Raw genomic sequence first — 12,349 nt, 5'->3', positions numbered from 1 at the left:
GAGGGAACCCCAGGGCCTGGGCCTGCCGAGGGGTGACGGGGATCCCCAGGGCCTGCGCCTGCTGAGGGATGAGAGGGATCCCCTGAGCCAGGGCCTGCTGAGGGATGAGAGGGATACCCAGTTCCTGCCCCTGCTGAGGGGTGAGAGGGATCCCCAGTTCCTGCCCCTGCTGAGGGGTGAGAGGGATCCCCAGTTCCTGCCCCTGCTGAGGGGTGAGAGGGACCCCCTGAGCCAGGGCCTGCTGAGGGGTGAGAGGGATCCCCAGGGCCTGCGCCTGCTGAGGGGTGAGAGGGATCCCCAATTCCTGAGCCTGCTGAGGGGTGAGTGGGATCCCCAGTTCCTGGGCCTGCTGAGGGGTGAGAGGGATCCCCAATTCCTGGGCCTGCTGAAGGGTGAGAGGGATCCCCAATTCCTGGGCCTGCTGAGGGGTGAGAGGGATCCCCAATTCCTGAGCCTGCTGAGGGGTGAGAGGGATCCCCAATTCCTGGGCCTGCTGAGGGGTGAGAGGGATCCCCAATTCCTGAGCCTGCTGAGGGGTAAGAGGGATCCCCAATTCCTGAGCCTGCTGAGGGGTTAGAGGGATCCCCAATTCCTGGGCCTGCTGAGGGGTGAGAGGGATCCCCAATTCCTGGGCCTGCTGAGGGGTGAGAGGGATCCTCAATTCCTGGGCCTGCTGAGGGGTGAGAGGGATCCCCAATTCCTGGGCCTGCTGAGGGGTGAGAGGGATCCCTTGAACCTGGGCCTGCTGAGGGGTGAGAGGGATCCCCAATTCCTGAGCCTGCTGAGGGGTGAGAGGGATCCCCAATTCCTGGGCCTGCTGAGGGGTGAGAGGGATCCTCAATTCCTGAGCCTGCTGAGGGGTAAGAGGGATCCCTAATTCCTGGGCCTGCTGAGGGGTGAGAGGGATCCTCAATTCCTGGGCCTGCTGAGGGGTGAGAGGGATCCCTTGAACCTGGGCCTGCTGAGGGGTGAGAGGGATCCCAATTCCTGGGCCTGCTGAGGGGTGAGAGGGATCCCCTGAGCCTGAGCCTGCTGAGGGGTGAGAGGGATCCCCAATTCCTGGGCCTGCTGAGGGGTGAGAGGGATCCCCAATTCCTGAGCCTGCTGAGGGGTGAGAGGGATCCCCAATTCCTGAGCCTGCTGAGGGGTGAGAGGGATCCTCAATTCCTGGGCCTGCTGAGGGGTGAGAGGGATTCCCAATTCCTGAGGCTGCTGAGGGGTGAGAGGGATCCCCAATTCCTGAGCCTGCTGAGGGGTGAGAGGGATCCCCAATTCCTGAGCCTGCTGAGGGGTGAGAGGGATCCTCAATTCCTGGGCCTGCTGAGGGGTGAGAGGGATCCCCAATTCCTGGGCCTGCTGAGGGGTGAGAGGGATCCCCAATTCCTGAGCCTGCTGAGGGGTGAGAGGGATCCTCAATTCCTGGGCCTGCTGAGGGGTGAGAGGGATCCCCTGAGCCTGAGCCTGCTGAGGGGTGAGAGGGATCCCCTGAGCCTGAGCCTGCTGAGGGGTGAGAGGGATCCCCAATTCCTGAGCCTGCTGAGGGGTGAGAGGGATCCCCAATTCCTGAGCCTGCTGAGGGGTGAGAGGGATCCCCAATTCCTGGGCCTGCTGAGGGGTGAGAGTGATCCCTTGAACCTGGGTCTGCTGAGGGCTGAGAGGAATCCCCAGTTCCTTCACCTGCTGAGGGATGAGAGGGATCCCCAGGGCCTGGGCCTGCTGAGGGATGAGAGGGATCCCCTGAGCCTGAGCCTGCTGAGGGGTTAGAGGGATCCCAAATTCCTGAGCCTGCTGAGGGGTAAGAGGGATCCCCAATTCCTGAGCCTGCTGAGGGGTGAGAGGGATCCCCAATTCCTGAGCCTGCTGAAGAGTGAGAGCGATCCCCAGGGTCTGGGCCTGCTGAGGGGTAAGAGGGATCCCTAATTCCTGGGCCTGCTGAGGGGTGAGAGGGATCCCTAGTTTCTGAGCCTGCTGAGTGGTGAGAGGGATCCCTAATTCCTGGTCCTGCTGAGGGGTGAGAGTGATCCCTTGAACCTGGATCTGCTGAGGGGTGAGAGGGATCCCCAGTTCCTGCGCCTGCTGAGGGATGAGAGGGATCCTCTGAGCCTGAGCCTGCTGAGGGGTGAGAGAGATCCCCAATTCCTGAGGCTGCTGAGGGGTGAGAGGGATCCCCAATTCCTGAGCCTGCTGAGGGGTAAGAGGGATCCCCAATTCCTGAGCCTGCTGAGGGGTGAGAGGGATCCCCAATTCCTGAGCCTGCTGAGGGGTGAGAGGGATCCCCAATTCCTGAGCCTGCTGAAGAGTGAGAGGGATCCCCAGGGCCTGTGCCTGCTGAAGGGTGAGAGGGATCCCCAATTCCTGGGCCTGCTGAAGGGTTAGAGTGATTCCCAGGGCCTGGGCCTGCTGAGGGGTGAGAGTGATCCCTTGAACCTGCGTCTGCTGAGGGCTGAGAGGAATCCCCAGTTCCTTCGCCTGCTGAGGGATGAGAGGGATCCCCAGGGCCTGGGCCTGCTGAGGGGTGAAAGGGATCTCCAGGGCCTGGGCCTGCTGAGGGGTGAGAGGGATCCCCAGGGCCTGGGCCTGCTGAGGGGTGAGAGGGATCCCCAGGGCCTGGGCCTGCTGAGGGGTGAGAGGGATCCCTAGTTCCTGGGCCTGCTGAAGGGTGAGCGTGATACCCTGAGCCTGGGCCTGCTGAGGAGTGAGTGTGATTCCCACTTCCTGGGCCTGCTGAGGGGTGAGATGAATGCATTTAGTGAGAGGCTGTCTAGAAATAGGAAGAGCTCCAGGAGGGGAGGATTGTAGGGAGGGGGGAGGTGTGATTGATACGGGCTCCTTTTCATCAGGAAGATTCCCTAATGTCTTCAGATTCCTCTGAAACTCTTTTCCTTCATATAACCGCCGTACATCTTTCAGTACACTCTTCCACCTGGGAGATAATGTTATTGGAGTTTGGATGACCATTTTTTCTAGCTCTTTAGGTTGTGTTTCCTTCATCTGCATCTGATCCTTTGTTTTGATCTGCCTTTTGAGTTCCTCTAGCCCTCTCTCTGGCTTCTGCTTTTCCTGCCCTTTCTCCCTTCTCCTGTGTGGCCCCAGATGTTTCACTTCCTTCTGAATCTGCCTCATCTGTCCATTCTCCTTTTCCAAGAGCAACCCTTGTGCTTTCATTTTTTGGGTCCCTTCTTCCAGCCGCTGCAGGCTTGACTTTGGAAGCTCTTCTTCCTCTTGTCCTCTTTGCTTTTGCTTCTCCTCTTGCTCAGCCTGCTTTGGAGTTCCCTGTTTTTGCTCTTCCTTCCACATCTCTTCTTCCTGCCACTGTTTCTGGCTCTGTTGTTCTTGCTTGCCCTCCTTCATCTGGAGCCGTGCCTTTTTTTCTTCCCAATTCTCACTTATCTTCTCGTAGTGGTCCTTCAAGAGACTTCTTTCTTCCAGCAACTGCGGTTTGAGACTCATGCCAGACATTTGTTCTTGACCCTCTTGCAAATGTTGCTCCCGCCTTTGTTTTTCCTTCTCCTTGTGGTCTTTCTGTGCTGTTGAGACTGTTGGAATATCTCCTTCACTTTCTATTTCAGCCAAGATCATTTGTATTAAATTGTTAATTACTGGATCTGTGCTCTCATATGAGAAGAAGGTACTGCTTTCAGACTTTGCACTAATTGGTGACTTCTGAAAATGCAATCCTGGCATAAATGAGACTACCTTTTTTTGTTTTATAGGTTTCTCTCCAACTTGTTCTTCCTTTTTTATATCTTTGTATTTTCTCAATATTTTAGTCACAGTTTCAGCCACTTTTTGGAAATATTCCTCCATTTTTGCCTTCATGATTCCTAATTTTTCAGCTTCTGCTCTTTTTAATAACTCCTCTTCCTTCGGAACAGTCTTTTTGTCAAAAGGCTTTTCTATGTTATCAATTTTCTGTTTTAGGAAAGCCATTATGGCTTCCTGAAATTCTTCAAGGTTACTCTGTTCACTTTTGCCATCTGGACTTTCTAGAACTCTAGTAGGTTCTGAAGTCTCTTTAGCCACTCTTGAGAGTGATTTAACAAGTTGATGAGACTTGACTTGTTTGGTCGACACTTCCTTCTCTTCAGTTTTTTCTTCTTTGCTTGTGATAGTTCCTGAAGAGATATGGTGTTTCTTTCCTTTTATTTTTCCTTTCTGTGGCTCAGCGGTATCATCAAATTGGATCATACTGAGTGGCTCCACTAGGCTTCTAATTTCACCTTTGCCCTCTGTGTCCAATGACTCAATGGTGGGTTCCACTTTAATCTCTGCTGCAGTTGGGCGTTTGTCAAATGGAGATTCACGTTTGACCTTCCTAAATTGCTCTAACATCATCATACTTGCTCCGCTTTTGCCACCTTGGCTGTTTGTTTCAGTTAAAAAGAGATGTTTTCTGTTTGCTTCAGTGGGTGACTTTGATTTGTCTTCAGAAAAGGATTTCATTTCTTTTCTTTTCTTTTTCAGTACTTGTAGCTCATAGTATTGACTAGGTTTGGCCTCTGAGACTTTCTGTCCACCTTTATTATCACTCAGATTTGGTCCAGAGGTCTCATAGACGTATGTGCCTTTTGTGTGCCTTCTTTTCCATGATTGGTACTCGTCAGTCTCATCTTCCTGATAGACATCACCTTTCCTCAGTGATACATTATCTTTAGTGCTATCTTCAGAAATGTCTTCAGAAGCAGCAGGTTGCTGCCGTAGTTCAGTTAAATCTGGAGTTCTTTCAGCTTGGGCTGTATATGAAATAGTGGAGTCCCATTTTATCCCAGAGTCCTTGGTCTCTTTTCTTTGGACTTCGGCTACAATATTTTCAAGTTCCTTGTCTAAAATATTGTCCATATTGTCTTCAGTATCACCAACCTTGATAATCGCCCTGGATGACTGTGGAGAAGGTCCAGGTAACACTTTCAAGGTTGATGATGTGGACAATTTTGCATATAGTTGTTCTATAACAATTTTGGATCGAATAAGTTGTTCACATTTTTCTTCTGCATCTTGAAGTTTCTGCTGAAGCATTTCATTTTCGTTACTGAGATCTTGTATTATCTTCAGAGAGAGCTCCTTTTCTGCTTCACTTGTCTCATGTACATACACAGTGGAACTTTGGAAGTTAACACCTTTTAATTCATCATTTAGCATACTCAACGCTTTAGAAAGGTTTACTATTGTTGATGATATATATTTAATAGCATTGTTTTCCAATGTACTGAACATTGTGGTGCCTATGAGTTCCTGTAGCATACCTTGGATTTCTGAAACCTTTGTATTTGTTGCAAGTTGATCACTAATCATCTGATCTGGTGTTAAAGCATGGGCTGTTGAAGGTCGTTTTATAACTCTTTCTTTCCAAGATTTCCAGAGAGTACCTCTAGATGCTGAAGAAAAAAACACAAAACAGTGAGATTGCATTTTTTTCTTTTGCATTGTGTTCTATCTATGTTTAAACCTAAGGAATTTTGCCTAGATTAACTATAACTAATTAAATATAAGATAAAGATTAATCTGAAAACTTTAGCTCTAAAATAAACAGTATTATTTTTAAAGGAATGACTCTTTTCACATAATCACCTAGAAGTTTTTCTTTCTTTTTCGTCGAGAGGGGATCTCCTTGTTTCCCAGGCTGGAGTGCAGTGGCACGATTACTGCAGCCTCAACTTCCTGGGCTCAAACAATCCACCCACCGCAGCCTCCCTGCCTGAGCTGCTGGTGTTACAGGTGCAAGCCACAGTACCTGGCAATCACCTAGAACTTCTGCCTCCAGAGTTTAGGACATGAACTCAGCTGTGACCTCGACTTAATTTTAGTTACAAGTTTGGGGTTAGATATAATGTATCTAAGACAAGGCCAGGGCTTGGTGGTTCATGCCTGTAATCCCAGCACTTTGGGAGACCTGGGCAGGCAGATGACCTGAGGTCAGGAGTTCAAGACCAGCCTGGTCAACATGGTGAAACCCTGTCTCTACTAAAAATACAAAAATTAGGCAGGCGTGATGGCGCATGCATGTAATCCCAGCTACCTGGGAGGCTGAGGCAGGAGAACCACTTGAACCTGGGAAGCGGCGGTTGCGGTGAGCTGAGATCACACCACTGCACTTTAGCCTGGGCAACAGAGTGAGACTCTGTCTGAAAAAAAAAAAAAGACACACGTTTGAAAAGATTTGCAGAATGGCTGAGTGAGAAAATCAGCAATCTTTTTCTTCCCGAAAAGCAAAGATAAAACAGGGCAAAACTGCCAAAACAACTATTTTAGGACTTTGAAATTGACCAAAGGCATACAACATATTGAGAAGCATTTATTCATGAAAAACTACTGAACCTCAGTAACAAACAGTGAAAGTTTGCAAACTTGGAGTTGCGTCCATTCTCAACCGCCAGATCCATGGCCTGGAACTTCTACCAGAGTGAGGCAGGCTGTGAGGACTGACAACTTTACTGCCTACGGGGATGATTTGACTTGGAGCAAAGCCTGGAAAAACCCATGCCTAGTGGCATTGTCGGCTGAGGCAGGGGAATCGCTTGAACCCAGGAGGCAGACATTGCAGTGAGCCGAGATCACGCCACTGCACTCCAGCCTGGGTGACGGAGTGAGGCTGTTTCAAAAATAAATAAATAAATAAATAAATAAATAAATAAATAAATAAATAAAAAGAAATCATACAAAGTATGTTTCCCAGTTGCAATGGACTCTACATATATGTAAGGATTATATATAATGTCATACTAATTCTTCTGCCTCTCTTATTGAACCCTGAGTGACACGAGTTCTTAGTACAATACTAAAATCGTGATTCATAAAAAAAACAAAATTGATACATTTATTGGATTTCATCAACACTAAACACTTTTAGGCTTCAAAAACACCACTAAGAAAATGAAAAGACAAGTCATAGGCAGGGAGAAAATATTTGCAAATCACTTTTCTGATAAAGGACTTATATCCAGCCAGGTGTGGTGACTCATGCCTATAATCCCAGAACTTTGGGAGGCTGAGGCAGGAGGATCATTTGAGCTCAGGAGTTAGAGACTAGCCTGGACAACACAATGAGACTCTGTCTCTACAAAAAGTTTTTAAAAATTAGCTGGGTGTGGTAGCACACACCTGTAGTCCCAGCTACTCAGGTGACTGAGGCAGGAGGATCCCTTGAGCCCAGGAATTCCAGGCGGCAGTGTACTATTATTGTACCAGTGCACCCCAGCTCGGACAACAGAGCAAGATCCTGTCAAAAAAAAGAACAAAACCCTATATCCAGAAGCTGTAAAGAAATGTTAAAACTCGGCCAGGCGCGGTGGCTCATTCCTATAATCTCAGCACTTTGGGAGGCCGAGGAGGGTGGATCACAAGGTCGGGAGTTCAAGATCAGCCTGGCCAAGATGGTGAAATTCCATCTCTACCAAAAATACAAAAATTAACCAGATGTGGTGGCATGCGCCTGTAATCCCAGCTACTTGGGAGGCTGAGGCAGGAGAATCACTTGAACCCGGGAGGTGGAGGTTGTAGTGAGCTGAGATCGCACCACTGCACTCCAGCCTGGGTGACAGAGTGAGACTCCGTCTCAAAAAAAAAAAAAAAAGTTAAAACTCAATTTTAAAAATGGGCAAGTACTTGAATAGATATTTCACCAAAAAATATATGGAAATAGCTTAATAAGCACATGAAACATGCCAAAAAAAAAAAAAAAAAAAAAAAAAAAAAAAAAAAAAAAAAAAAAAAAAAAAAAAAAAAAAAAACATGCTCAGCATCATTTGCCATTAAGAAAATACAAACTAAAACCACAGTGAGATACCACTTCACATGTACTAGGATGGCCATAATAAAAAAAAAAACAGACAGAGGCCGGGTGCCTGTAATCCCAGCACTTTGGGAGGCAGAGGCGGGTGGATTACCTGAGGTCAGGAGTTTGAGACCAGCCTGACCAACATGGAGAAACCCCAACTCCACTAAAAACACAAAATTAGCAGAGCGTGGTGGCGCATGCCTGTAATCCCAGCTACTAGGGAGGCTGAGGCAGGAGAATCGCTTGAACCTGGGAGGCGGAGGTTGCAGTGAGCTGAGATCATGCCACTGCACTCCAGCCTGGGCAACAAGAGTGAAACTCCATCTCAAAAAAAAAAAGACAGACAATAACAAGTGTTGTTGAGGAAATGGAGAAATTGGAACCTGCGTACATTGCTGATGAGAGTGTAAAATGGTACAGTCACTTTGGAAAACAGTTAAGTTTCTTTAAAAGTTAAACATAAACTTACCATATGTCCTAGCAATTCGACTCCTAGCTATCTACCCAAAAAAAAGTGGGTAAATAATGGCATTATTTATAAAAGCCCCAAAGTGGAAACAATTCATATGTATATCAACTGGTGAATGGGTAAGCAAAATGTGGTATAGCCAAGCAACTGTGTAAACTAACAATGAAAAGAAATTACCAAAATGCCCTATAACATGGCCGAATTTCAAAAACATAATGCAGGTTGAAAGAAAATAGACAGAAAATACCACCTATAATATGATTCTGTTTGTGTGAAATATCCAGATAAAACAAACGTAGTGTGAGAGAAAATACATTAGTGACTGTGTGGTGCTGCTGATGGGCATAAGGATTGACTATAAATTAGTATGAGGGATCTTTTCGGGATAACGGAAATGTTCTGAAATTAGATTGTTGGCTGGGTGCTGTGACTCACACCTGTAATCCCAGCACTTTGGGAGGCCAAGGCTGGTGGATCATTTGAGGTCAGGAGTTTGAAACCAGTCTGGCCAACATGGTAAAATCCCTGTCTCTACTAAAAATACAAAAAAAATTAGCCAGGCATGGTGGCAGGTGCCTGTAATCCCAGCTACTCGGGGGGCTGAGGCACGAGAATCGCTTGAACCTAAGAGGTGGAGGTTGCAGTGAGCCGAGATCTCGCCACTGCACTCCAGCCTGGGTGACAGAGTGATACCCTGTCTCAAAAAAAAAAAAAAATTAATTAATAAATAAATTTAAAATAAATAAAAATAAAATTAGATTGTGGTGATAAATGCACAACTCTGTAAATACACAGAAAATCATTTAATTTTACACTTAGCATGTATGCAAATTATACCTCAATAAAGATGGTTTTTTTTGGCTGGGTGCAGTGGCTCATGCCTGTAATCCCAGCACTTTGGAAGGCCGGGGCAGGTGGATAACTTGAGGTCAGGAGTTTGAGACTAGCCTGGCCAACATGGTGAAACCCTGTCTCCACTAAAAATACAAAAATTAGCCAGGCGTGGTGGTACACGTCTGTAGTTCCAGCTACTCTGGAGGCTGAGGCAGGAGAATCGCTTGAAACCTGGAGGTGGAGGTTGCTTTGAGCTGAGATCAGGCCACTGCACTCCAGCCTGGGTGATAGAGCAAGACTGAAAAAAAAAAAAAAAAAGTTGTTTCTTTAAGAAAAAGTCAAACTCCATCTACTCCAACTCCAAAATCATAAAGCACCCTTACATGTTTTTTTCTTTTGTTTCTTCTTTTCATCGAGGAAAGATGTACTAAATCTGCTTAGTATCTTGACATTGTTCTCGATAGCTTTTAATGCGTCCGGTGACAACTCCATTTGTGCTATCCAGTGGTAGTGTTCATCCACATCCATTAGAGTCATCTCAGACAAAACAGCATCTTGAAGACAGTAAAAAAAAAATCATTTTTGTGCAGAAAAATAAATAACTATAGCTACATAGGCTTATAATACTGGGTAACTACTCAATATAGTAATATTGGGGAACATAGGTATCTCACACTTACTGCCATTCTGAGGCTTTTCTCTATGAAGAAATTAAAAAGGATGAAACTTGGAATAGAAGGCTAAATAGTGAGTCTTAGACATAAAGACATGAATAAGATTAAAAAGTGTCTATTTGGTTTGGTACCTAAAATGTGTGTGTGTGTGTTTTGTTTTGTTTTGAGACAGAGTCTTGCTCTGTTGCCTAGGCTGGAGTGCAATGGTGCAATCTCCACTCACTGCAACCTCTGCCTCCCGGGTTCAAGCGATTCTCCTGCCTCAGCCTCCCTAGTAGCTGGGACCAGAGGTGTGTGCCACCACGCCCAGCTAATTTTTGAGTTTTTAGTAGAGATGGGGTTTCACCATGTTGGCCAGGCTGGTCTCAAACTCCTGACCTGGGGTGATCTGCCAGCCTCTGCCTCCCAAAGTGCTGGGATTACCAGCATGAGCCACTGCGCCCGGCCATTATCCAGTATTTATAACCCTCGTTGCATGAAATTTCTAGCAACAAAATAAAATTCCCTTTTTTGGTATTCTTAGTTTATTCATTCTTTTGGTTGTTGCTGTTGTTTTTGTTGTTGTTTTGGAGACAGTCTCACTCTGTCACCCAGGCTGGAGAGCAGTGGCACGACCTTGGCTCACTGCAATCTCCACCTCCCGGGTTCAAACAGTTCTCCTGCCTCAGCCTCCCGAGTAGCTGGGAATAGAGGCGCATGCTGCCACACCCAGCTAATTTTTTGTATTTTAGTAGAGACGAGGTTTCACCGTGTTGCCCAGGCTGGTCTTGAACTCCTGAGCTCAGGCAATCCACCTGCCTCAGCCTCCCAAATTGCTAGGATTACAGGCGTGAGCCACCGCACCTGGCCAGTTTATTCATTCTTTCATTCAACCAGTGTCTACTCTGACGTGTGCTATTCTAGATGCTGTGGATACAACATTAAGTAAAACAAGTTCCCTGACTCCATATTGCTTACCTTCTGGTGAAAGGAGAGAGAGAAAAGGTTAATTATATAGGAAGTCAGATACTAATGCTATAGACAAAAATAAAGAAAGGTAGGCTGGGTGCAGTGGCTCACGCCTGCAATCCCAGCACTTTGGGAAGCCAAGGCAGGTGGATCATTTGAGGTAGGAGTTCAAGACCAGCCTGGCCAACATGGTGAAACCCTGTCTCTAGTAAAAATACAAAAATTAGCCAGGCGTGGTGGTGCATGCCTCTGGTCCCAGGTACTAGGGAGGCTGAGGCAGGAGAATCGCTTGAGCCTGGGAGGCGGGAGTTGCTGTGAGCTGAGATCGCGCCCCTGCACTCCAGCTGGGTGACAGAGTGAGACCCTGTCTCAAAAAAAAAAAAAAAAAAAAAAAGGGTAAAGTGTAAGGAAAAGTGCCAGGTGGTAGGGAATGGGGATGGTCAGAGAACATCTCATTTTAAAGTGGAATTTAAGCAGAGAATGAGCCATGTGTCCATCTGGTGGAAGATGCTCCAGATAAGGGAATAGTATGCATAAAGACACTGCTGGCATGCTTTAAAAAAAGCAAGGAGGCCAGCATAGCTGGCACTAAGTGAATGAGCCTATATTTTTCCCATTTTATTCCTACTGGAATAGAGGATAACCATTCTCTGAATAACCTCCTTAGTCTTTTCTGCTTTAGTCTGATTAATCCTTCAAAATTTACTTATATATTCTCTTCTCTATCTTTTTCATTAACTTTATGGTTTTCCTCTGAACCGCTTCTGTAAACTTACTCCATTCTTCCAACCAGGCCAGAATGTTGGCAAGAGTCTTTTCTCTAATTTCAACAGTCTTAGCGTAAGTAGCCATTTTCTCAAGAAAAATGGTTCTCTGTTTTTTCTTATGTTCTGTAAGGGAGACATTCCTTTCAGAGGACGAGTTAAAAACAAGAGTATAGCGAGTCATTATCCGATGCACATTGTTCATTATTTCACTCAGCTGCATATCAATGTCCTGTCAGAATAAGAAGGGGGCATGCTCAGTTTGAAAAGAAGCTTTGGTCACCTTTCTTCTCAGAATGTCAGTGACAGCTAATTTAAAGCTATCCAATTAAAGTCTTGCTAATTCTAGCTTTTATTGTGAGTCCCAAATTTTCCCTCTTAAAAAAAATTCCTTTTTCCGCCTTCATCATCCCAGCAATGCTATGATATAATGGAAAGAGCACTGGGTTTGAAGCCATATCTGGATCTTAACTCTAGGTCTTTCATTAAAATGACTTTTAATAAATCACAGCATTTCTGAGCTCCCTCTGCCGCCTCTGTAAAATGATGGAGATACTAAATACACAGTTGATGTGAAGTGTATAATATTTGTGAAAATGCTTTATAAGCTGTAGCTGCTAAAAAAAAAAAAGAAAAGAAAGAAAGAAAAAGTAAACAGAAAAAAATGCAAGTTGCTTCTTTTTTCCTTTCTTACCTGGAAAGCAGTTATCAGACTATGCCTCAAACATACTTTTCTTTCGTTATCTCCTTTGCTCAAGAATCTTATCACTTATTAGCTTAGTACATTGAGTATATGGGGAAGAAAAAGAATTTTATCAGCAAATCTCTTTTCTTCATCACTCTATCCTAGAAATTTTTTACGGATGTAATTACTACCTCATATATG

The 12,349-nt window shown here is 45.9% G+C and overlaps 1 protein-coding gene across 1 annotated transcript in view; it reads right to left on the bottom strand.

Annotated features, from left to right (window-relative positions):
* The window catches only part of FAM186A (family with sequence similarity 186 member A), a 47,580-nt gene that overhangs the window by 20,929 nt on the left and 14,302 nt on the right, over positions 1–12,349 (bottom strand). Inside the window, exons 2-6 of the mRNA XM_030816434.1 lie at positions 11,476–11,695; positions 9,461–9,631; positions 2,536–5,375; positions 994–2,031; positions 239–634 (exon numbers count right to left, since the gene is read on the bottom strand). Of these exons, the coding sequence (XP_030672294.1) occupies positions 239–634; positions 994–2,031; positions 2,536–5,375; positions 9,461–9,631; positions 11,476–11,695 (4,665 nt within the window). The remainder of the gene's footprint in view (positions 1–238; positions 635–993; positions 2,032–2,535; positions 5,376–9,460; positions 9,632–11,475; positions 11,696–12,349) is intronic.

Source organism: Nomascus leucogenys, chromosome 8 (assembly GCF_006542625.1).
Source record: "Nomascus leucogenys isolate Asia chromosome 8, Asia_NLE_v1, whole genome shotgun sequence".
Taxonomy (NCBI): domain Eukaryota; kingdom Metazoa; phylum Chordata; class Mammalia; order Primates; family Hylobatidae; genus Nomascus; species Nomascus leucogenys.
The sequence above is the reverse complement of the archived record's forward strand: the minus strand, read 5'-3'. Positions and strand labels throughout refer to the sequence as shown.